Source organism: Carcharhinus amblyrhynchos, chromosome 9, assembly GCF_965287045.1.
Source record: "Carcharhinus amblyrhynchos chromosome 9, sCarAmb.v2.hapA, whole genome shotgun sequence".
NCBI lineage: Eukaryota > Metazoa > Chordata > Chondrichthyes > Carcharhiniformes > Carcharhinidae > Carcharhinus > Carcharhinus amblyrhynchos.
The window spans coordinates 16275302-16300114 of NC_137332.1; the positions used below are offsets into that span (position 1 = coordinate 16275302).

At 43.7% G+C, this 24813-nt stretch overlaps 1 protein-coding gene across 9 annotated transcripts in view; it reads right to left on the minus strand.

Annotated features, from left to right (window-relative positions):
* LOC145347607 (ecotropic viral integration site 5 protein homolog) overlaps positions 1 to 24813 on the minus strand; it is a 230399-nt gene that overhangs the window by 52559 nt on the left and 153027 nt on the right. For 4 of the 9 annotated variants that reach the window (XM_080195216.1, XM_080195215.1, XM_080195222.1 and 1 more), the window contains one exon: positions 19192 to 19350. The exons of the other annotated variants lie outside the window; for them this stretch is intronic. In XM_080195216.1, coding sequence (XP_080051342.1) covers positions 19192 to 19350 — 159 coding nt within the window. The remainder of the gene's footprint in view (positions 1 to 19191; positions 19351 to 24813) is intronic. 9 annotated transcript variants of the gene reach the window in all.

Sequence of the window (24813 nt, forward strand, 5' to 3'; positions counted from 1 at the left end):
TTAGGTCATGATAAAACAGACATATGTCTTCTTCTCACAATACTTCTCGCAGAATACCTCACAAGAGGTTATTGCAGAAGGTCAGGGGACATGGAGTTGGGGGTAGGGTGTTAGCGTGGATAGAGGATTGGTTGTCAAATAGGAGGCAGAGAGTGGGGGTCAATGGGTGCTATTCGGATTGGCGGATGGTGACTAGTGGGGTGCCCCAGGGGTCGGTGCTGGGGCCTCAGCTATTTACCATTTATATAGATGATCTGGAGGAGGGAACCGAGTGCAGGGTGTCGAAATTTGCTGATGACACCAAGATTGGGGGAACGGCAAATTGTGCGGAGGGTGTGGAGAGTCTGCAGAAGGATCTAGATAGGCTGGGCGAATGGGCCAGGAAATGGCAAATGGAATTTAATGTTGGCAAGTGTGAGGTGGTCCACTTTGGTAGGAAGAATGGTAGGAAGGACTATTACTTACGGGGCGAAAAACTGCAGCAGGCGACGGTGCAGAGGGACCTCGGGGTCCTTGTGCATGAGTCGCAAAAACCCAGCTTGCAGGTGCAGCAGGTGGTCAGGAAGGCGAATGGGATGCTGGCCTTCATAGCGAGGGGGATTGAATATAAAAGTAGGGAGGTCTTGCTGCAGCTGTATAGGGCATTGGTGAGGCCGCAGCTGGAGTACTGTGTGCAGTTTTGGGCGCCGCACCTGCGCAAGGATATTTTGGCCCTGGAGGGAGTGCAGAGGAGGTTTACTAGGCTGATACCGGAGTTGAGGGGATTGAGCTATGAGGAGAGGCTGAATAAACTAGGCTTGTACTCGTTAGAGTTTAGAAGAATGAGGGGAGATCTCATTGAGACGTATAAGATGATGAATGGGATGGATAGGATAGAGGTGGAGAGACTCTTCCCGCTCAAAAAAGACAGTAGGACTAGGGGGCACAGCCTCAAGATAAAGGGGAGGCGGTTTAGAACGGAGTTGAGGAGGAACTTCTTCACTCAAAGGGTGGTGAATCTCTGGAATTCTCTGCCCGTTGAAGTGGTGGAGGCTGCCTCGCTAAATATTTTTAAGAAGCGGGTTGATGGGTTTTTGATAAGAGAAGGGATTGAGGGTTATGGGGAGAGGGCGGGAAAGTGGAACTGATCCACGACAGATCAGCCATGATCTTATTGAATGGCGGGGCAGGCTCGAAGGGCTAGATGGCCTACTCCTGCTCCTATTTCTTATGTAGAAGTCAGTGGTCTTTTGCCTCAATTTGAGTTAGTAACTGGATGAATGCAAACTAGAATGGGGTACTCAATTTGATGACGACAGCAGCTATGACGACTTTGATTTCAGGATTCTATGCAGAGGACCGAGCAATATCTTGGGACCAGAATCCAGCAATTCAAGCAAAAATAGGTCATTCTGTATCACTATTCTCTGCGTGCTTGTGTAAGATCTGGTGTGTAAGTGAACGCTCATCCAGTAAAGCTGACATTTACATCACTTAGCCATCAGGTTTTCATTATAATGCATTTGCAGTCCTTTGTTTTGTTCACAAGTTACTTCAAGAATCTGATATAAGGAGCGGTATACGCTATAATGAGCAATCACGTAAACAAAGGCAACATTTAAAATGTTAAACCTTTTAACAGCAATTCAGTTGCCTTACAATCCAAAATATGAGGAGGTTTAAACCAAAAAATAAAAAGTTTAAGCTATCTTCTGATATGAAATATGATACCTAGCATGAGAAAGAAATTACTCAATGCCAAGAAGTTCCTTGTACCAAAATCAATCTGGTTCACTAGATGCATATTTCTAACAATAAGGTTTACATTAATCACAGCTTGTGCTTGCAGCTGGTTCCCAGCTATGTTATATAGGAACCACACCATCTCCATATTAAGTTTCTCTTGTGATGAATCAGCAATATTGGGAAGTGAGAAACTTTCAGAGATTTCAGGACTACTTTATTTTAATCAGGACCAGTTTACATTCTGCAGAACTTCCCAAAGCTTGCAGTGTTGCAACATGAGCTCTGACCTAATGGTTGAAAACAGTATCCAAATAAGGAACTACTCTTAAATCTACTCATTTCAGCATCCATTAAATGATGGCAAGCAAAATATTTAGATGCATATGGTGAATAAACAGACTTTTACATGAAAAATTCTCGTAAGTAATTTCGACTGATAAGGCAAGTCTTTGTGATGACAGAGATGTTACTTCATGTACAAGAAGATAATGAGCTGACAGTGATAAAATCTCAAACGCAATCATAATTTGTGCAGTCCATATACTAGCGTGTTGCCAAATGAAAAAGCAAGTTGTTTGCACACATTGCAATGTGAAAGTTTAAAAAGCCAAAAGAAGTATTCGACTAGAACTAATGTTTATTCCTAAGTGCCACATAAAATGCTTTGGTGCTTAAGTATGCTGTTTCATTGCAATTATGAACCAACAGCTCCTCCTGTGCTTCTGCAGGTTGTATCTACAGCCTGAATATTTCTATTAAAACCAGAGTCAAAATCTAAATATACATTCTTCTAAAGTAATACTTCCATGATAACACAACCATTTTGTTTACGGTTTAATATGTCTCAGTAGACTGCTAATTGTACCAATCTCTCTCACTGCAGCAATGTTTCAGCTTGGCATTGTTCAGCTTTATGGAAAAGGGCTTATTTGAAAATAACTTCTCTGTACAAATAAATTTCCTGCCAGCTATATCCTAACATTTAAACTTCGAAATTCTATAGAACTGCGAGGTAGACAAAGGAAAGCTGTTCCCATTGGATGATGATACAAGGTCTGGGTGACACAGGTTTACGGTTTTGGGCAAAAAAGCAGGAGTGATTTGAAGGTTTTGTTTCTTGCAGAGACTGATAATGACCTGGAACTTGCTGACTATGAGGGAGATATAGATTAATTGTTTTAAAAAGGAAATCGGATGAACAGTTCAGGGAAATTAGCTTACAGGGCTGCAGGAAAGGACGGGGTGATTGGGGGTAATGTGATTCGCTGGGTTATTCAACTGAGCTAACATAGACTCGAAGGGCCGAAGGACCTTCTGTGCAGCTGTAATGACTCTATGACAATGTGATGTATACACACACACACACACACACACACTTTCTCTTGACCTTACTTCAGAAAGACAGAGGAACTTCTGGAGACTTAAGGAACAAGGAGTCACTGAGATGAGCCTTGCTGGTGAAAGCTGGATCCCAGAGATTCAGGCTGAGTGGAGTGACATTCGAAGGACACCAAAAATTGCAACCTGCAAGGCAGGAGGAAGCAACTTGCTGGGAAAGTGGAAAGAACATGGATCTAAGTTTGAACTGGGAGACCAAAAATTAGATTACATGAACAGAGGTGAAACTTGAGGATGACTCAGCATTAATGCCTGGTTTGGATTTGGTAAGGAACATAAGAACATAAGAAATAGGAGCAGGAGTAGACCATCTAGCCCTTCGAGCCTGCCCCGCCATTCAATAAGATCATGGCTGATCTGTCGTGGTTCAGTTCCACATTCCCGCCCTCTCCCCATAACCCTTAATCCCCTCTCTTATCAAAAACCCATCAACCCGTGTCTTAAAAATATTTAGCGAGGTAGCCTCCACCACTTCAACGGGCAGAGAATCTCAGAGATTCACCACTCTGAGTGAAGAAGTTCCTCAACTCCTTTCTAAACCACCCCCCCTTTATCTTGAGGCTGTGCCCTCTAGTCCTACTGTCCTTTGAGTGGGAAGAGTCTCTCCACCTCTATCCTATCCATCCCATTCATCATCTTATACGTCTCAATGAGATCCCCCCTCATGCTTCTAAACTCTAATGAGTACAAGCCTAGTTCATTCAGCCTCTCCTCATAGCTCAACCCCCTCAACTCCGGTATCAGCCTAGTAAACCTCCTCTGCACTCCCTCCAAGGCCAAAATATCCTTGCGTAAGTACGGCGACCAAAACTGCACACAGTACTCCTGCTGCGGCCTCACCAACGCCCTATACAGCCGCAGCAAGACCTCCCTACTTTTATATTCAATCCCCCTCGCTATGAAGGCCAGCATCCCATTAGCCTTCCTGACCACCTGCTGCACCTGCAAGCTGGGTTTTTGCGACTCATGCACAAGGACCCCGAGGTCCCTCTGCACCGTCGCCTGCTGCAGTTTTTCGCCACGTAAGTAATAGTCCTTCCTACCAAAGTGGACCACCTCGCACTTGCCAACATTAAATTCCATTTGCCAGTTCCTGGCCCATTCACCCAGCCTATCTAGATCCTTCTGCAGACTCTCCACACCCGCCGCACAACTTGCCGTTCCACCAATCTTGGTGTCATCAGCAAATTTCAACACCATACACTCGGTTCCCTCCTCCAGATCATCTATATAAATGGTAAATAGCTGAGGCCCCAGCACCGACCCCTGGGGCACTCCACTAGTCACCAACCGCCAATCCAAATAGCACCCACTGACCCCCACTCTCTGCCTCCTATTTGACAACCAATCCTCTATCCACGCTAACACCCTACCCCCAACTCCATGTCCCCTGACCTTCTGCAATAACCTCTTGTGAGGTACCTTGTCAAACGCCTTCTGAAAATCAAGACAGACCACATCCACCGGCTCTCCTCTATCCACCGCCCTAGACACATCCTCATAGAACTCCAGTAAATTTGTCAGACATGACTTCCCTTTAACGAAACCATGCTGCGTCTGCTCAATCAAGCAACTCCCCTCAAGATGCCTCGCTATTTCCTCCTTGATGACGGATTCTAACATTTTACCTACAACAGACGTTAAACTAACCGGCCTATAATTCCCTGCCTTTTGCCTGGCACCCTTCTTAAACAACGGCGTAACATTAGCTGTTTTCCAATCTTCCGGCACTTCCCTGGAATCCAGCGACGTCTGGAAAATAACCACCAAGGCATCCACTATAACCTCCGCCATTTCATTTAGAACCCTCGGGTGCATTCCATCCGGTCCTGGCGACTTGTCCACAATCAGTCCCTCCAGTCTGTTGAGCACCACCTCTCTAGTAACAGTAATGTCATTAAGACCCTCCAGTCCTACCACCTTTCCATCTCTAACACCCGGCAAATTATTCACGTCCTCTTCCGTGAAGACCGAAACAAAAAAATTATTCAAGACCTCAGCCATATCCCCATCCCCTACCACTAAGTCCCCCTTCTCATCCTCTAAGGGACCAACGTTCACCCTAGCCAGCCTCTTCCTTTTAGTGTATTTATAAAAACTCATAGGCGTATTCATTCAAAAAGGTATATTCATTCAATCCAAAATTCAGTGAGGAAGGAGTTGTATTTTGTATCATTTGAGAAATTGCCTCAAAACTGCAACAACTGAAAGGAAAAAGCAGAGTTGGGCTTTTTCTGGAATTTACTCGATGAAAAAATGGTCTTTGATAGGTTTAATATGTCTATAAAGGTTGAACAAGACTTCGAAAATATTAGATAATGCTAACGGAAGTATTTATAAATAGTGTCCCTCTAGGAATAAGATCCTAACTGAAAGTTTCAAAAATAAGGGAAGCTGCAGAACTCTTAAGCGTATTGATAAGGGATCTGGATGCACAAGTATACAGGTCACTGAAAGTGGCAACGCAGGTGGGGAAGGTAGTCAAGAAGGTATATGGCATGCTTGCCTTCATCGGCCAGCGTAGTGAGTCTAAAAATTGGCAAGTCATGTTGTAGTGTTTGAGAAGCTTAGTTAGGCCGCACTTGGAATATAGTGTTCAATTCTGGTTGCCACACTACCAGAAAGATGTAAAGGCTTGGGAGGATAAAGATACACCAGGATGTTGCCTGGTATGGAAGGCATCAGCTATGAGGAGAGGTTGGAGAAACTTGGTTTGTTCTCACTGGAATGGTGGCGGTTGAGGGGTGACCTGACAGATATCTGCAAGATTATGAGGGGCACGGACAGAGTGGACACCTGACAGAGCGCAAGAGTCAATTACCAGGGGGCACAGGTTAAAGGGACGAGAGGCAAGGTTTAAAAGAGGAGATGCACGAGGTAGACTTTTTTTTTTACACAGACGGTGGGTGCCTGGAGCCCGTTGCCAGGGGAGGTAGTGGAAGCAGATACGATAGTGACTTTTAAGGGCGTCTTGACAAATATGTGAATAGGATGGGAATACAGGGATAAGGTCCCCAGAAGTTTCGGGGATTTTAGTTAAGTCGGGTAGCATGGTCAGTGCAGATTTGGAAGGCTGAAGGGTCTGTTCCTGCACTGTAATTTTCTTTGTCCTTTGCAGTAAAGACTGAGTTATCTCACAAGCATGTTATTAATAAAGCCTTTGGTTTTAAACTCAGAGTGAAGAGAGAGGAGATCTGATTAAAGTAACAAAAAAGGCTTGGGAGAAGAAACAGACCCTCCTTAGGGCCATTCTGGAGGTTCAGGTCAGTTCAGGAGGACTGACGTGGTTTTTATTGTGGAAAAGGATACATGAAGGCAGAAAGTTGGATATGAAAAGGCAAAACTGTAGCATCGGTAAGACTGTACAGTGCCCCTTTTGAAAACATTGTCCCAATGGTTAAAGGTGATGGCAAACCCATGGGTTTCTTTTGCATTCATGATGAAGATGGGGCTACATGTGGGAAATTATATATGTTTCCTGTTTAAAGGCAAAATATCCTCATTCTTGTCTCTGGTGAGGCAGGGAAGCCAATTGTTATTCTTCAAGATACAGGATCCACGCAATCATTGATGGGAATTTCCACCAGAAAATCTATTAAATAAAAACCTGTTCCTTTGTATAGAGTTAATTTAAAATATGCCTTAATGAACGGTTCTGTAATTGTGACAGTTGCTCCAAGTTTGCCTATTAATGGTATAGATTTTTATTAGGAAATCACTTGACTCTGCATAAAGTGTTGACAGCTCCTGTGGTTTTAGAAAAAACTGTTGAGGCTGTGGAAACTGAAGTTGTACAAGAAAAAATTGAGTGACCTAAAATAATCCATAACTCCAGCTCTTGCTAGAAATTAACTTAAAAGTTTGAACTAATTGGAGGACAAAAAGTGAAAAGAAATTAGGAAAAATCATCAACTAACTAAAAAAGTTTCAAGCTTTCTTAACTGATCTTTGACATAACGTTAACATTCTTAAAGCAGCTAAGGAGGTTTTACTCAGAAAAATTAAGAGCTTGCACAAAAAGAGGCAGTGTAAAAACTGCATGTTCTGGAACTGATCAATAGAAAATAATTGAAGTTAAAAATGATCCTCAATATAAGCAAGATACAGTGAATTCAATTGTTGTGCATGAGTGTTTGAATGCTTGGCTTTGCTAGGGTTGGCACAGTGGTTAGCACTGCTGCCTCACAGCACCAGGGACCTGGGTTCAATTCCTGGCCTGGGTCTGTGGGGAATCTGCATGTTCTCCCTGTGTCTGCATGGGTTTCCTCCAAATGCATGGGGTTCCTCTCAGTTGGAAAGACATGCTGGTTAGTTGCATTGCTAAATTGGCACGCTAAATTCTTGCTAAGTGTACCCAAACAGGTACCAGAGTGTGCCAACTAAGGGATTTTCACAGTGACTTCATTGTGGCCTTAATGTAAACCTACTTGTGATGCTAATAAAACAAACTTAATAAACTTAAGTTTGTTCACAAACTTGGACGTTAAAATACATGCAGATCTGGAAGAAAAATTGAAATCAGGAGTTAGGGCATGAAGTAGAGTGGCTCAGACTCAGTTTTGAAAACTCAAAATCCTGATGACAATTTAGTGATCAACTTTAAAGAACAAAAATAAAACTACTGAATCCAGAGTGTAAAAACTGATAATAACAGGTGGATTTCCCGAGAGAGAGAGAGACGCAGAGAGAGAGAGAGAGAGAGGTGGGGGGAGGGGGAGAGGGAGACGCAGAGAGAGAGGTGGGGGGAGGGGGAGAGGGAGACGCAGAGAGAGAGGTTGGGGGAGGGGGAGAGGGAGACGCAGGGGGAGAGGGAGACGCAGAGAGAGAGAGGTGGGGGGGAGAGGGAGACGCAGAGAGAGAGAGGTGGGGGGGAGAGGGAGACGCAGAGAGAGAGAGGTGGGGGGGAGAGGGAGACGCAGAGAGAGAGAGAGGTGGGGGGGAGAGGGAGACGCAGAGAGAGAGAGAGGTGGGGGGGAGAGGGAGACGCAGAGAGAGAGGTGGGGGGAGGGGGAGAGGGAGACGCAGAGAGAGAGAGAGAGAGGTGGGGGGGGAGAGGGAGACGCAGAGAGAGAGAGAGAGGTGGGGGGAGAGGGAGACGCAGAGAGAGAGGTGGGGGGAGAGGGAGACGCAGAGAGAGAGGTGGGGGAGAGGGAGACGCAGAGAGAGAGGTGGGGGAGAGGGAGACGCAGAGAGAGAGGTGGGGGGAGAGGGAGACGCAGAGAGAGAGGTGGGGGGAGAGGGAGACGCAGAGAGAGAGGTGGGGGGAGAGGGAGACGCAGAGAGAGAGGTGGGGGGAGAGGGAGACGCAGAGAGAGAGGTGGGGGGAGAGGGAGACGCAGAGAGAGAGGTGGGGGGAGAGGGAGACGCAGAGAGAGAGGGAGACGCAGGGGGAGAGGGAGACGCAGGGGGAGAGGGAGACGCAGACAGAGGTGGGGGGGGGGGAGAGGGAGACGCAGAGAGAGAGGGGGGGAAGGGAGACAGAGAGAGAGGCACGGAGAGAGAGAGACAGAGAGCGAGAGAGACAGAGACAGAGACAGAGACGCAGAGAGAGATGGGGGGAGAGGGAGAGGCAGAGAGACAGACAGACAGACACACAGACTGAAAGGCTAAGAACATGGAACTCATTCTTGTAACATGGATATATATGCCAGAAATTTTCTGAACAAAAGAAGTTGGAAAACATATCTTGATTGCCTTAGCTGGTTAATGCAAAAGAACATTTCCTTTAGCTCAATATATTAGCTGCCTGTTAAGTAAAATTTGCATTGTATTAGTGATTTAATTTACTGTAATATGTATTTGATAGTGAAAAGTATTGTTTCTTGCACACTATATAAAGAAACCTACACTGAGAAGCAAAGAGTGCAGAATGTAGTGTTACAGTCATTGCTAGGGTGTAGAGAAAAGATCAAGTTAATGAAAGGTAAGTCAATTCAAAAGTCTGATCACAGCAGGGAAGAAGCCGTTCTTGAGTCGGTTAGTACACGTCCTCAGGCTTTTCTACATTTTTCTCGACGAAAGAAGATGGAAGAGATTATGTCCAGGATGCGTAATGTCCTTAATTACGCTGGCTGCTTTTCCGAGGCAGTAGGAAATGTTGACAGAGTAAATGGATGGGATGCTGGTTTGATTCATTTTTTCCCCACAATCGTTCATAATCTTTCTAGTTTCTTGGTATAAAATTGTGATACAATCAGAAAGAATGCTTTTTATGGTGCATCTGTAAAGTTGGTGAGAGTCGTAGCAGACATGCCAGATTTCCTTAGCCTCCTGAGAAAGTAGAGGCATTGGTGGGCTTGCTTAACTATAGCGTTGGCATGGAGGGACCAGGGCAGGTTGTTGGTGATCTTGACACCTAGAAACTTGAAGCACTCGACCATTTACACTTTGTCTCATTGATGTAGACAGGGCCACGTCCTCCACTACACTGACTGAGTTGGACGATCTGCCATGATCATAATGAATGGTGGAGCAGGTTTGAAGGGTCAAATGGCCTCTTCCTGCTTCTTTTAGATTTCTGCTTCCCGAATGCGATGATTATCTCCTTTGTTTTATTGAGGGAGAGATTATTGTCATCACACCAGTTCACCAGATTATCTGTCTCATTCCTGCATTCCTACCCATCGTTGTTTGGGATTCAACCCACAATGGTGGTATCAGTAAACATGAAAATCAAGTTGGAGGGGAATTTGGCCACACAGTCACAGGTGTATAAAGGGGCTGAGGACACAGCCTTATGGGGCATCAGTGTTGAGGATGATCATGGAGGTATTGCTGTTACCTATCTTTACTGATTGAGGTCACTGGGTTAGGAAGTTCAGGATCCAGACAGAGGGAGGAGCAAAGCCTCAGGGTATGGCGTTTAGAAATGATGGTGTTGAAGGCGGAGCTGTAGTCAATAAATAGCAATCTGACATGCATGTCCTTGACAGCTAAGTGTTCCAGGGTTGAGTGTAGGGCCAGGGAAATGGCATCTGCTGTAGACCTAATTTTAGTTTGTCTATGACTGTAAAAATCATAAAATGGAAAATCTTGTCAGTCAGTTATCTTCCTTGGTTAGTTGGGAAATTCATCTTTTTGTTTTAGAAGGGATTGATCTCTGCAGGAATCATAATTTTAAAAAATAGCATTTGCAACCCCCTAGCTTCAGTCCAAAAGGAGTACAAAAGTGATTAAAATTTGATCACCTAAGTGCCAGTCTAAACACTTCCACTGCGTGCAAAACACCATCAAATTTGTCATGCCCGTTCAAGGAACTGGTTCAGAAATGTGAGTAGAATGAACTATGAGTCATATTAAACAAGTACTTCACTTGAAAAATTACTCAGAATGAGCTACACCAAAGAACATGGTATCTGCCTATCAATGTTTAAAATCTAGATAAAAAATAGCTTATCAAACACACAAGCAGAAAACTTGCGTTGCTATGGTTTTCCATCCAATGTGAACAGTGGATAGAGCTCTTCAACAATTTAAAGGAAAGTACACTTCTGTGACTTTTAAAAAAAGTTGGATATTTTATTAATTCTAGATGTTGGAAATGGAAACAGAAAAATGTGCAGAGAAAAAGCAGGCCCTAAATCCGGAAAAGTAGGTTGGTGTCTATTTTCAGTAGTTTCTAGTTTATTTTAAACCTTCTCAGTTTATCAGTTTGGTTTTTATCCATCACCAATTTCTACTCGAGAAAATGTGACAGACAAATTGTACTCCTTTAGAGAAGGCTGGCTTTGAAAAGTTCCTCCGGAATGCTGGATATCATGTTCCATGTCCAATTTCAGATTTAAAAAAAATTAAATTCCACCACTTGCCATGGTGGGATTCGAACACAGGTCTCCAGAGTATTAGCTGAGTTTCTGGATTAATAGTCCATCAATAATATCACCAGGCCATCACCTCCTTGAAGTCTGCTACAAAAATCACAATTTTAACTGCCTTTGAAGTCTCATACCTCATGATTAATGATGCAAACAGCCCAGTTAATTTGCTAGTTCTTGTTTGAAGCATAGAATGGTACCTTTCAATATTTGCATAAACACAAAGAATACTTCCTTATAGAGGGTCCACACCCAAGATAAAATCAGGCTCTCTGCTGCACTCTTTCAAACAGTGATATATCCACCTTTCCGCCCGCCACTGTCGATGTAAAAGTCCAAAGTATTGCCAGTCCACAACAGTTCCACAACTGTAGCTAGAAATATTGTAGCACAAATAGAACCCACTTCCTCATTTATTCAACATTTCTATTGCCCGAGGTCCACAAAAGGGCAGGAAGTTGTGTTCTGGACCACAATAAACTTAAAACAATGAACAATGTGAAGATTTGTTAAAACTGGACAGAGACATTGATCTCAAAACCTCTTTACAGAAAAGAAATTCAAAACTGCTCTTTTACAAATGCAGATGGCAGGTTAGAGACAAAGACTGTATTTTAGATTTTTTAACCAGAATATTTACAAAGACCATCATCACTAATACTTGTACACCTATATTTCAAAATGGATACACATATTGCCACTGCCACCACTTTTCGTTTGCTACAGGCACCATCATGTTGCATGGTGGTAGTCCGTCCTATTGGGAGATCCCATGTCAGAATTGATAGTGGGAGCATAACCCAAGAGGTGTGCCAGCATCTCCTCTTTAACACAGGAACTGATGTCAGTGAAACAGAGGTAGTTTTAAATTATCTATATTTATACGTTAAATATGAGAAATGAGGTATAGTTTTAAGTGGGTTTAATTTACATTGGATGTGCAAGGAAGCGTAAATGTAGTTTGCTGGACAAAGGTGTTTGTATCTGGGGACCATATGACCAGCTCAAACTGTACAAGTGTGCTGAGAGAGGGTTACAGAGTGAAAACAAGCTAGAAGAAGGATAAAGTCATTGCTGAGTAACCAGGGGCATCTTTAGGGTAGAAATGGTTTGAGTTTAGCTATTGCAAGATTTATAGCAGTTGGAACTGGGTAGTGAGAGTGAAGGCAGCACTGCTAGAAGCAGAACAGATGTACGATGGAGTATGGTGCAAAAAAAGCAAACTCCAGGGGAACGCAAGAATAGTTGGTTATAGACATCAGGGAATGGAAAAGAAATTCCAGGAATATTGAAGTTAAAAAAGGATCAAAGAGGAACGTCCTCGAGAAGAGGATACTGATTACGGCAGTCAAAGTCAGACCTGGGGAGAGAAGAACTGATGAGGTTGGCTATAGATAAACCACATATCTAAAGAAATCAGAAAATTTTGTATCCTTATTTCCAGTGTTTGAAACAATAGTATCCTATTGAAGACTGAGTACCTGAGAATGTGTAGAATTTTGGATGCACGCTGCAGTTCAAGATAATGCAGCCTGAAGGGAGAGAAATAGGAACAGGAGTAGGCCATCTAGCCCTTCAAGCCTGCCCCGCCATTCAATAAGATCATGGCTGATCTGTCGTGGCTCAGTTCCACATTCCCGCCCTCTCCCCATAACCCTTAATCCCCTCGCTTATCAAAAACCCATCAACCCGCGTCTTAAAAATATTTAGCGAGGTAGCCTCCACCACTTCAACGGGCAGAGAATTCCAGAGATTCACCACCCTTCGAGTGAAGAAGTTCCTCCTCAACTCCGTTCTAAACCGCACCCCCTTTATCTTGAGGCTGTGCCCCCTAGTCCTACTGTCCTTTCTGAACAGGAAGAGTCTCTCCACCTCTATCCTATCCATCCCATTCATCATCTTATATGTCTCAATGAGATCTCCCCTCATTCTTCTGAACTCTAACGAGTAGAAGCCTAGTTTATTCAGCCTCTCCTCATAGCTCAACCCCCTCAACTCCGGTATCAGCCTAGTAAACCTCCTCTGCACTCCCTCCAAGGCCAAAATATCCTTGCGTAAGTACGGCGACCAAAACTGCACACAGTACTCCAGCTGTGGCCTCACCAATGCCCTATACAGCTGCAGCAAGACCTCCCTACTTTTATATTCAATCCCCCTCGTTATGAAGGCCAGCATCCCATTAGCCTTCCTGACCACCTGCTACATGTGCAGGCTGGGTTTTTGCGACTCATGCACAAGGACCCCGAGGTCCCTCTGCACCGTCGCCTGCTGCAGTTTTTCGCCACGTAAGTAATAGTCCTTCCTACCAAAGTGGACCACCTCGCACTTGCCAACATTAAATTCCATTTGCCATTTCCTGGCCCATTCGCCCAGCCTATCTAGATCCTTCTGCAGACTCTCCACACCCTCCGCACAATTTGCCTTTCCACCAATCTTGGTGTCACCAGCAAATTTCGACACCATACACTCGGTTCCCTCCTCCAGATCATCTATATAAATGATAAATAGCTGAGGCCCCAGCACCGACCCCTGGGGCACTCCACTAGTCACCAACCACCAATCCGAATAGCACCCATTAACCCCCACTCTCTGCCTCCTATTTGGCAACCAATCCTCTATCCACGCTAACACCCTATCCCCAACTCCATGCCCCCTGACCTTCTGCAATAACCTCTTGAGGTACCTTGTCAAACGCCTTCTGAAAATCAAGACAGACCACATCCACTGGCTCTCCTCTAACCACCGCCCTAGACACATCCTCATAGAACTCCAATAAATTTGTCAGACACGACTTCCCCTTAACGAAACCGTGCTGCATCTGCTCTATCAAGCAATTCCCCTCAAGATGCCTCGCTATTTCCTCCTTGATGACGGATTCTAACATTTTACCTACAACAGACGTTAAACTAACCGGCCCATAATTCCCTGCCACCCTTCTTAAACAACGGCGTAACATTAGCCGTTTTCCAATCTTCCGGCACTTCCCCGGAATCCAGTGACGTTTGGAAAATAACCACCAAGGCATCCACTATCACCTCCGCCATTTCTTTCAGAACCCTCGGATGCATTCCATCCGGTCCTGGGGACTTGTCCACAAATCAGTCCCACCAGTCTGTCGAGCACCGCCTCTCTAGTAACAATAATGTCATTGAGACCCTCCAGTCCTACCACCTTTCCATCGCTAACACCCGGCAAATTATTCACGTCCTCCTCTGTGAAGACCGAAACAAAAAAGTTATTCAAGACCTCAGCCATTTCCCCATCCCCTACCACTAAGTCCCCCCTCTCATCCTCTAAGGGTCCAACGTTCACCCTAGCCAGCCTCTTCCTTTTTATATATTTATAAAAACTCTTGCTATCCTTTTTTATATTAAGCGCTAGCCCAGCTTCATAGTTTCTCCTACCCTTCTTTATCAACTTCTTTGTCAATCTTTGTTGACATTTAAACCTCTCTCAATCCTCTTCTCGCCCACTACTCTTAGCTACTCTAAACGCCTCCACTTTTAATTTAACACTTTGGTTCATTTCCTTCGTTATCCACGGCTTATTACCTCTCCTCCTACGGTCCTTTTTAACCATCGGAATAAATTTCTGCTGAGCACCAAGAAAGATCTCCTTAAAGATCCTCCACTGCTCCTCAGCAGACCTACCTTCCAACGCACTCCCCCAGTCAACATTCGCCAATTCGTCTCTCATCCTACCATACTCTCCTCTGTTCAAACAAAGGACACATGTCCGGGAACCCACTTTCTCCCCCTCCATCTGCACCAGAAACTCCACCATACAATGATCACTCTCCCCAAGAGGATCCTTCACCACAAGGTCCCTAATTCTACCCGCCTGATTACATAACACCAGATCCAAGATAGCTCGCTCCCTCGTCGGCTCCAACACACACTGTTCAAGGAAACTATCCCGGCAGCATTCCAAGAACTCCTCCTCGAGCCCACTGCGTCCAATATGGGTCGACCAATCAATATGTAGATTGAAATCCCCCATAACTACGGCCGTCCCATTCCTGCACGCCGCACTTATTTGCGCGTTAACAGCCCGCCCCACCTCCAGATCATTATTCGGGGGCCTATAGACGACACCCACCAGCGTCTTCCTCCCTTTGCTGTTCCTAATCTCCACCCACAAAGATTCCACTTTCTGCTCTTTGGTTCCTATGTCATCCCTTGCTACCACCTTGATGCTATCCTTAATCAGCAGAGCTACACCTCCCCCCCCCCCCCCCCCACCTTTTTCCTCCCGCCTATCCTTTCTAAACACTTGATACCCCTGGACATTCAGCTCCCAGTCCCTGTCTCTGTAATGGCCACCAGATCATATCCATTTGTGCTGATCTGCACCACCAGCTCATCCACTTTATTCCGAATGCTTCGTGCATTCAGATGAAGTGCCTTCATCCCAGCCTTCACCTGGACCCTATTTGCCAGAACGCCACCAACCATACTCACGCCCCCTACTCCCTTTATTATTGGGACATCCACGGCCTCTTCCCTTACCTGTACCCTCTCCTTAACTTTAGACCCCGTAATGTCACCTACCCCCCCCCCCCACCTAATTATGAGCAGTCCTGTGACTCTGCTCCTTTACATTTTCTAAAAAAAGTAAAAGCTATGATCTTTTCAGCCAGGGTTCCATTCTGGAATCTTCCCTCCAGTAGCAACACAACTGGGTTTGTAACACTAAGCATTCCACGCATATTCCCTTTCTTGTGCTTTTTCAGACATCACTTAGCTTAATCACCTGATTCTCACATTTGGGTTAGAATAGCACGGGTTCCAAGACCCATTCCATAAACCAGCATATAGTAATACCTCCATTCAGTATTGAGGAACTGCTGCACTGTCTGAGGTGCTGTCCTTCAAATAACACATTCAACTGTCAGTCCTCAGGTGGATGTAAAAGGCCCCATTTCAAATTAGGGGAGATCTCTGGATGCCCTGACGAAGCATTTATCCCTCAAATCAACATTAACAAAACAGGTCAACAGATTATGGTCACCATTCTCATTGTTCTTACAGGATCTTGTGCACATTTTCTTACAAGTGGCTATATTTCAAAAGTCTTTCATAGTATTTGGAACACCCTGAGAATATAAAAGGTACCATTCATTTACAATTTATTTCCTGAAGGTGGATGAATACAATTGTTAAACCATCACACAGCAAATGGATCCAGAAAGCAAGTTATCCCATCATAACGGGCTAATGCTAATAATGCAAAATGATAAACACACTACATTTTCCCAAATTAGTGAATTGCCTGATTTGACTTAATCAAAGCAACTTCCAAATTATACCTCCACAATTTAAACACAAGTCAGGCAAAGGTTTAGCATTACAGCTTTTTGTTTGAAGATCTGATGCCTCTGTTCCTAGTCCTAGCGACAACCATCCTATCACCTCAAAGGAAATGCTTATTAGACCAGAGGTTCCCTCAGCTTTCTGGAGGCAGCAGGAAGATTTAAAAGAATCCATGAGAGTGGTCAGAGTGGAGGAGAAAGAAAAGTAAACCATCACTATCCAGTTACTGGATCCAGGCTGCCTCCTCCCTGCTGACAGAACATGGCTTTCACCTGGGCTCTGGAAGCCAAGTTACATGGGTGAGTGGGGGTGGGGGCAGAATGCTAGTCTGTTCTGTGCTTCCCTGCCTCACTTATTCATTTTTGACCACACCTCATGCGTTAGTGTATGGAGGAGAAGCAGCACCGATGGAACATCAGCTACAATGGCCCTCTTGTTGGGGCCAAGGTTTAAAAAATAAAGCACAGAGAACAGGTTTCAAGCTAAGTTAAAATGACACTAAAGGTGTTTTAAATGGAAACAGATTCAGTGCAGAAAATAATCCTGAGTTCAAACAAAATTTGAGGGGGGGGGGGGGGGGGGCGGGCGTGGTGGTGGGCAGTGGTATACAGTTAAAGGTTTAACCTTCTCTTAGATAGACAATAGTAATCGAAAATCTGGCTGTTATTGTTATTGCAAAGAAATCAGGTATATTTTAAACATTAGACATAATGGAATTCCCATGAATCCATATTTTGTCACGAGGTGGTGCAGCATTGCCAAAAACACAACTGATGGGTTTTTCTGACAATTGACAATGGTTTCATGGTCAAGTAGATTCTTAATTCCAGATATCTTATTGAATTCAAATTCCACCATCTGGGTTTTCAAACCCAAGTCCCCAGGACATTAGCTGAGTTTATGGATTAATAATAGTGATAATACCACCAGGCCATTGCCTCCCCAAGTTTCCTTTGCCATTCTGGTAATTGTTTGCCATGGTGAAGCCTGGAGTAGACAGCTTGCTGTGGGAGTCTTTTTTCAGGGGTGCAAATGCTGCTGCCTGGCCAAGGCGGCCAATTAACCTTAACCGGTGCCTTGAAACTAAGGATACTGGCCTGAGCGAGGACACTGATATTGGAGTATCCATCCCACTACTGAACTTGCAGGATTTTGCAGAGGCATCGCTGGTGATATTACTGCAGGGATTTAAGGTGTCTGCTGTACGCAATATCACAGCATCAGAAGAGGAAGGCGAATTTTTAGGTACAAGACGAGGAGGAATTTATTTACTCAGGAGGATATGAACCTTGGGAATTCTTTATTTCAGAGGGTTATCGATGCTCCATTGATGAGTGTAATCAAAGCAGGTATAGGCAGACTTTTAGTTTCTGGAGGTCAAGGGATTTTTTTTGGAAATCAAGGGACATGGGAGCAGGCAGCAAAGTAGAGTTGAGGCAGATCAGCCATAATCATATCCGATGTCAGAACAGCGGTCAAACTCCTGCTCCTATTTCTTAATTTCTTTGGAAACCAACCGCAGGTGAATAAGCCAGATCAGAAAACATGCAGCTTTTTAAGGTCAAAATTGCAGTTCTTAGATATATATTTTATGAAAACTTTCAGCAAAATATTTGGATTGAAAATGCAGTGTTTGTTGTACTTTTCCACAAAGACGTTTAAAAACACTTTCCAATAGGTATTCTGGGAGGTTGATGGCTGCTTCCAGTTTTCAACACAGAGATTATTCATGAATTTCGTGGCGCAGAAGCAAAATTTTGTAGCACAGCAGTGGGCATTTAGCCCACTGTACCCAAGCCTGAAAACACTAACTGGTCCCACTCACCTGTCCTTTGCTTTTAACTCAGCAAATTTTGCCTTTTCAAGCATATCTACAACTTCCATCAGAAAATTGCGACTGAATTTTCTTCCGCCATCCTTTCCATAGAACACAAAATCAAACATAAAAAATACTAACCACATCCTTCTGATTCCTTTGCTCTTTCGCCTATTCACAAAGGGGTTCAAATTTATTTTGCGACAGAACATAATTTTGTGCCCTCTTGTGGACTATGAGTAACAGGAATGAATGATGAGGTGAGCAAGTGGGTTTCTACCACATTATCTTTGCTCAATATATGCAAGTATGAAGGGGAAGAAAAGGAGATTAGGAAGCTGCTGACAGACACCAGTCTCCCATCCACTGACTATGTACACTTCCCGCTGCCTCGGCAAAGCGGGCAGCATAATCAAGGACCCCACGCATCCTGGACATTCTCTCTTCCACCCTCTCTGTTGGGAAGAAGATACAGAAATCTGAGGTCACATGCCAACCAACATAAGAACAGCTTCTTCCCTGCTGCCATCAGACTTTTGAACGGACGTACCTTGCATTAAGTTGATCGTTCCCTTCACCCTAGCTATAACTATAACATTACATTCTGCACTTTCCCCTTTCCTACCCTATGTATGGTATGCTTTGTCTGCATAGCATGCAAAAAACAATACTTTTCGCTGTATACTAATACTTGACAATAAATCAAATCAATAACTAAAGAAGGGAGGGGGATTTAAAAGACATAAGGGACGATTAGGTTGGCATAACTATAACTATCAAAGTAACAGGTAGTTCTCTAATGTTCTATGTTACACACACACACCTCACTTAGTTTCTATGTTACATACAGTAACACAGTATGCATAGTTGTGCAGTATTATCAAATACAGCAAAGTTCAGAAGCTCAATTTCATGTAGTGCTCAATTGTTTTGCTTCCCACACTTTCATGAAAATGGTCAGGATCAGGAGTTTGTACTTACCACAAGTTTAAAATTCCTGACAGACAATTTAGTGTGCACAAATGCAACAAGTGGAATGTGTACAACAAGCCAGGACAGGTAAACACTACAACTCAACTACAGGGTTCTAAAACACAACAGGACATGGCAAAATTGCATCCCTCACCTCCCATAGCTGACCAAGTGTCTTAGTTGCACCAGAATATACAAATTGATCTGATCTTGTGATATTGGAAAAGGTCAAGGATGGCACCAATGGGCATGTGGACACTTTCACCTGCCCTCCGCTAACCCCAGGCCTCCTGGGGAAATTCAGGCCAAGAGACTACAAGAAAAAACAGAATTTCCATCGGTTTTCATCTCACACACTGAAATTAAAAACAGTGAGCTTGAATAGCTATACATTTTGCAAACAAAACGGCAACTTCAGTGACATGTTTGGAGATAAGACTATATTACAGAATATCTACATAGAAAAACCAATCCCATGATTTTTGGCCTAAAACTGTAAATTTTCATACAAACTTAAAAGTCTACCCTAGTTTTTCAGGGATAAATATCCCAAAATTTCAGAACCCAAGTATAATCCTGGCGACGTTAATGATTTAATTGTAAACGTATAAATTCCAATGAAAATGAGTACAGGTATCAGTCAGTAAATACTTAACACATTTCTACATTTAAGTTTTGTTTTTATTTATTCATAGAATTAAAAAATGATCAGATAATGAATGATGGTGAATATGAATTATTTTAATGCTGTGGACTTTTATTTTATTCCATTGCGACACTCTTCAGATGTCACCTGGGCCCAAATCAAGCACAGGTGCCAAGCCCTTGAAAACATTACACCTGACATGTCAGCTTATGATCTTTGGCCTAAAACATTGATATCACTTTTGCATGAGTATATATGCTCCTTAATGAAATTATTTAATCAAGAATTACAGAGAAAGCTTTTCCAGAAAACCTTGCAGATGCTTCAACATCACAGCTTATAGCAAACTACTCAAAATTCAACAGCAAGAAAGAGACCAAATACTGACGAGAGAGCCAGTTTTACCTCTAGCGATACTAATATGCTAACCGATACTTTAATCTTAAAAGAATACAAGAGCAGGGATGTAGTTCTGAAGCTGTATAAGGCTCTGGTCAGACCCTATTTGGAGTACTGAGAGCAATTTTGGGCCCCATATCAAAGGAAGGAAGTGCTGACCTTAGAAAGGGTCCAAAGTAGGTTCACAAGAATGATCCCTGGAATGAAGGGCTTATAGTATGAGGAACGGTTGAGGAGTCTGGATCTGAACTCAGAGTTTAGAAGGATGAAGGGGGGATCTTATGGAAACTTACAGGATATAAAGGCCTGGATAGAATGGACGTGGAGAGGGTGTTTCCACTAGTAGGAAAAACTAGAACCAGGAGGGCACAACCTCAGGCTAAAAGAACAATGCTTTAAAATAGATGAGGAGGAATTTCTTCAGCCAGAAAGTGGTGAATCTGTGGAATTCTGTCACTGAAGGTTGTGAAGGCCAGGTCATTGATTGTCTTTAAGCTAGAGGTAGATAGATTCTTGATTAATAAGGGGACCAGCGGTTATGGGGACAAAGCAGGAGAACGGGGATGAGAAAAATATCAGCCATGATTGAATGGCGGAGCAGACTCGATGGGCTGAGCGGCCTAATTCTGCTCCTACGTGTTGTGGTAAAATCTGTAACATTCGCCATAGTCACCCACTCCAGAAGGAACAAGACACCCATGGAAATTCAAAAGAAAACAAGCAGAGGGTAGCAGAGCGGCGATGCTGATTGGCCGTTGGGGTAAAAATTTGCACCTTCGGCGCAGTCACGCTTTCCAGGAGGAGAATCTGAACAAGAAAGTGTTTTGTGGAGCAGCTGTTATCAAGGGACAGTTAAACCCCAAACACTATTTCAGCGTTTCCTCCCTCTCTCCTCCTCTAACCAAAGAAAGATCATTGTGCAGTCCACAAGCAAGGGAAAGGTGAGTCAAGATTCTGTTATCCTTTTAACCGTAAAAGGGTAGTTATTGCAATTCGGACAGTAGTATGCTCCCCCTGTCAGATGTGGGAAATTACACAGCAATCTAGTTTCTTTTGACAACTTGGTCTGCAGGAAGTGTTCCCAGCTGCAGCTCCTCACAGTTTGGTTGGAGCAGCAGTTGGATGCACTGTGGAGAGAGAGTGTGATAGATATTAGTTACAAGGAGGTTGTCACACCACAGGCTTAGTCAGATGCATGGGTGACTATTGGGAAAGGCAGGCAGGTACTGCAGACATCTCCTGTGACTCTTCCCCTTTCAACATTTTGGATACTGTTGAGGGGGATAGCCTCTCAGGAGAAATACCAGCAGCAGCCAGCCTACGGCACCACACCTGGTTTTGCTGTGGAGCAAGGAACAAGTGAGTAGTAATAAGAAGGGACTCACTAATTAAAGGCACAGACAGATGTTTCGGTGGTTGCAATCGAGACTCCAGGATGGTGTGTTGCCTCTCTGGTGCCAGGGTCAAGGACATCCCTCAGTGGTTACAGGACATTCTTAAAGTCCTGGTGAACAACCAGAATTATTTTGTACGTATTAATACTAATGACATAGGCAGAAAACGGGATCAGGACCTGAAGCATGAATGTAGAGAGTTAGACAGAAGACTTAAGCCCAGGCACTCGAAAGTAGTAATTTTTGGACTATTGCCTGCACCATGTGCTAGCAAGAATAGAAAGATTAGGCAAATGAATGTGGGGCCTGAGAACTGGTGCAGGGGGCAGGGATTTAGATTTGTGGATCATTGGGATCTCTTCTGGAGCAGGGGTGACCTGTTCAAGAGAGATTGGTAACACCTGAACTGGGGGAGGACTAATATCCTGGCAGGGAGATTGGCTAGAGCAACTAGAGGGTTTAAACTATCTTGGCGGGGGTGGGACCAAAGCAGTCGGGACATAGAACAGGACGTCGAGGACAGCATAGAAGTTAAAGACAGCACGTTAAATAATAAAGGCAGTGTCAGTAATCCTACTACTAGACAGGTCAGGCAAGAGCAGGGCAGAAAGCAAAGGAAGTCTAGACTAAACTGCATTTATTTCAATGCAAGAGGCCTGAGAAACAAGGCAGATGAACTCAGGGCATAGATGGGTACATGGGACTGGGATGTTACAGCTATTACTGAAACATGGCTAATGAGGGACAGGTCTAGCAGCTCACCTGTTCCAGGATACAGTGCTATAGGAAAGATAGAACAGGAGGTAAGAGAGGAGGGGGAGTTGCATTTTTCATTAGGAAGAACATCATGGCAGTACAGGGAATATTTCTGAAGGTTTGCCCACTGAGACTACATGGGCAGGGCAGAAGAAAGAAATAAGGGGGAAATCACTTGGATAGGATTGTACTATAGGCCCCTAAATAGTCAACGTGACATTGAGGAACAAATATATAAGGAGATTACAGATAGCTCCAAGAAAAATAGGGTGGTAAGAGCAGAGGATTGTAACTTTCCTAACACTGACTGGGACAGCCACAGTATTAGGGGCTTGGATTGAGAAAAATTTGTTGAGTATATTCGGGAGGAATTTCTCATTCAGTATGTACATGGCCCAACTAGAAAGGGGGCAGAACTTGACATCCTCAGGAAATAAGAAAGAGCACGTGACCAGGATCACTTTGCAACCATTGGCCATAATTCCATTAATTTTAAGATAGCTATGGAGAATCATAGGTCTGGCCCAAAAGTTAAAATTGTAAATTGGGTAAGGCCAATTTTAATGGCATCAGACAGGAACTTTCAAAAGTTGATTGGGGGAGTCTGTTGGCAGACAAAGGGGATGTCTGATAAATGGGAGGCTTTCAAAATTTTATTAATCAGGGTTCAGGGTAAGCACATTCTTCTTAGAGTGAAGGGGCAAGGCTGGTAGAAGTAGGGAATCCTGGATGACACAGGATATTGAGGACCTGGCCAAGAAGGAGGCAGCATATGACATGCAAAAGCAGCCAAGATCAAATGGATCCCTTGAAGAGTACAGAGGTGTAGGAGTAGAGTCGAGAGAGAAATCAGGAGGGTAAATAGGGGACAGAAGATTGCTTTGGCAGATAAGGCAAAGGAGAATCCAAAGAGCTTTTACAAATACATAAAGGGCAAAAGAGTAACGAGGCAAAGAACAGAGCCTCGTAAGGATCAACAAGGTCAACTATGTGCGGATCTGCAAGTGATGGATGAGATTGAAAATGAATATCTCTCACTGACAGATGCCCACAAAAATTTGACTGGCTTCTAAAGAGAGACATCCTATGTCTTTTCCAATATGGTGAGCAATATAGGGGAACCATGGCATAGGTCATTAGGACAAGCAGAGAGACTCTAACCAGATTTAAGAATCCTCAACGAACCAGAAAGTATTAGAATTATTTTGAATATTTGATACTTAGTAAAATCATGTTTTTTTTAATTCATTCATGGAACATGGGCTTTGCTAGTAGGCCTGTATTTATTACCCATCCCTAGTTGTCTGAGGGCAGTTGAAGGTCAACCACATCGCTGTAAGGAAAGCAAGATAAAATTCATGACAACACCACTACCTGTATGTTCCCCTTCAAGTCCCTTTGAACCATATCATCAACACAAGGTCAAAAACCTAAAATACTTTCCTAACAGCACTATAGGTGTACCTATGCCACATGGACCGCAGTGGTTCAAGATGGTTCACCACCACCTTCTCATGGGCAGTTAAGAATGGGCAAGTCATGCCAATCAGGTTCACAGCCAAAGAAACAAAAAAAGAGACAGGGATAAAAGATAGACTAACTTTTTCTTCAGAGAGAATGAGATGTTATAAAATGAATTTTTCAGGACCAGAAGAGTTATTCAGTATTTAAACATGAAGGCACTAGCCCCAACATTTTCGCCTGTTTTTATTGCATAAAAAGTCGGGAATTCTGCCCATAACTATGCATCTGAGGACACCAGAAGTTGCTGTTACATTTACAATGCAGAGTGCTAATAGCGTTGCCATTATTATGAGAACAAGTCCAATGATTAGCAAGGCTAGGATGAAGAGAAACATCCTGTTTTATACTGAATGATTGAGCACTTTCAAATTGGGGTTGAATGTGTGCACGGTTGCTAAACAAAACTTTGTGAGTTCTACTTTAGCTACAGGTCACAGGAGCTTTGCAAGATATTCGGTGAGCATTTCTGTTGTACCTGTAAGTCTTAAAACTGTTAGATGCAAACGCATCCGATAACAGAATCATCATTGCCTTCAGAAAATAAAGAAGAAATCTAAAGGCATTTGGAACTGCTAGAACCATAATTATCCAAATGCAAGACAAGCAGTTTCTTTTTCAGTACTGATCAAGCTTCTTTAATTCTATGTTAATGTAGTCCAAAACCTTGAAGATCACCAAGAATACGGTGACAGAAAGGAGCCGAAAGAATGGCTCTTAGGGGGAGAGGGAGTTTATAGGAAAAGCTGCTGACTACGGTCCCAACTGCTCCTTGTATTAAGAAGCTACTTTAAAAAGAAGTTTCTTTACCTTTGGTGGCCAAGTCCTAAACTCAGTTGACAGTTTCAGATGGGGCCCCTGGTTTTATCTAGTGATCCAGTGAGATCCAGCATGTCTATGCCGATGCTGAACTGGCCCTGACAGAGGGCTGGAGAATGGAAACCTCCGTGCTCTACATCAGAAGCAGAAGCTCCATTTCCAAAAGAAATCTAGGAAACTGTACTGTAAGATTTGTACCTGTTAATGCTCCCACTAAGTTGCGCCCCGCTAAAAAAAATTG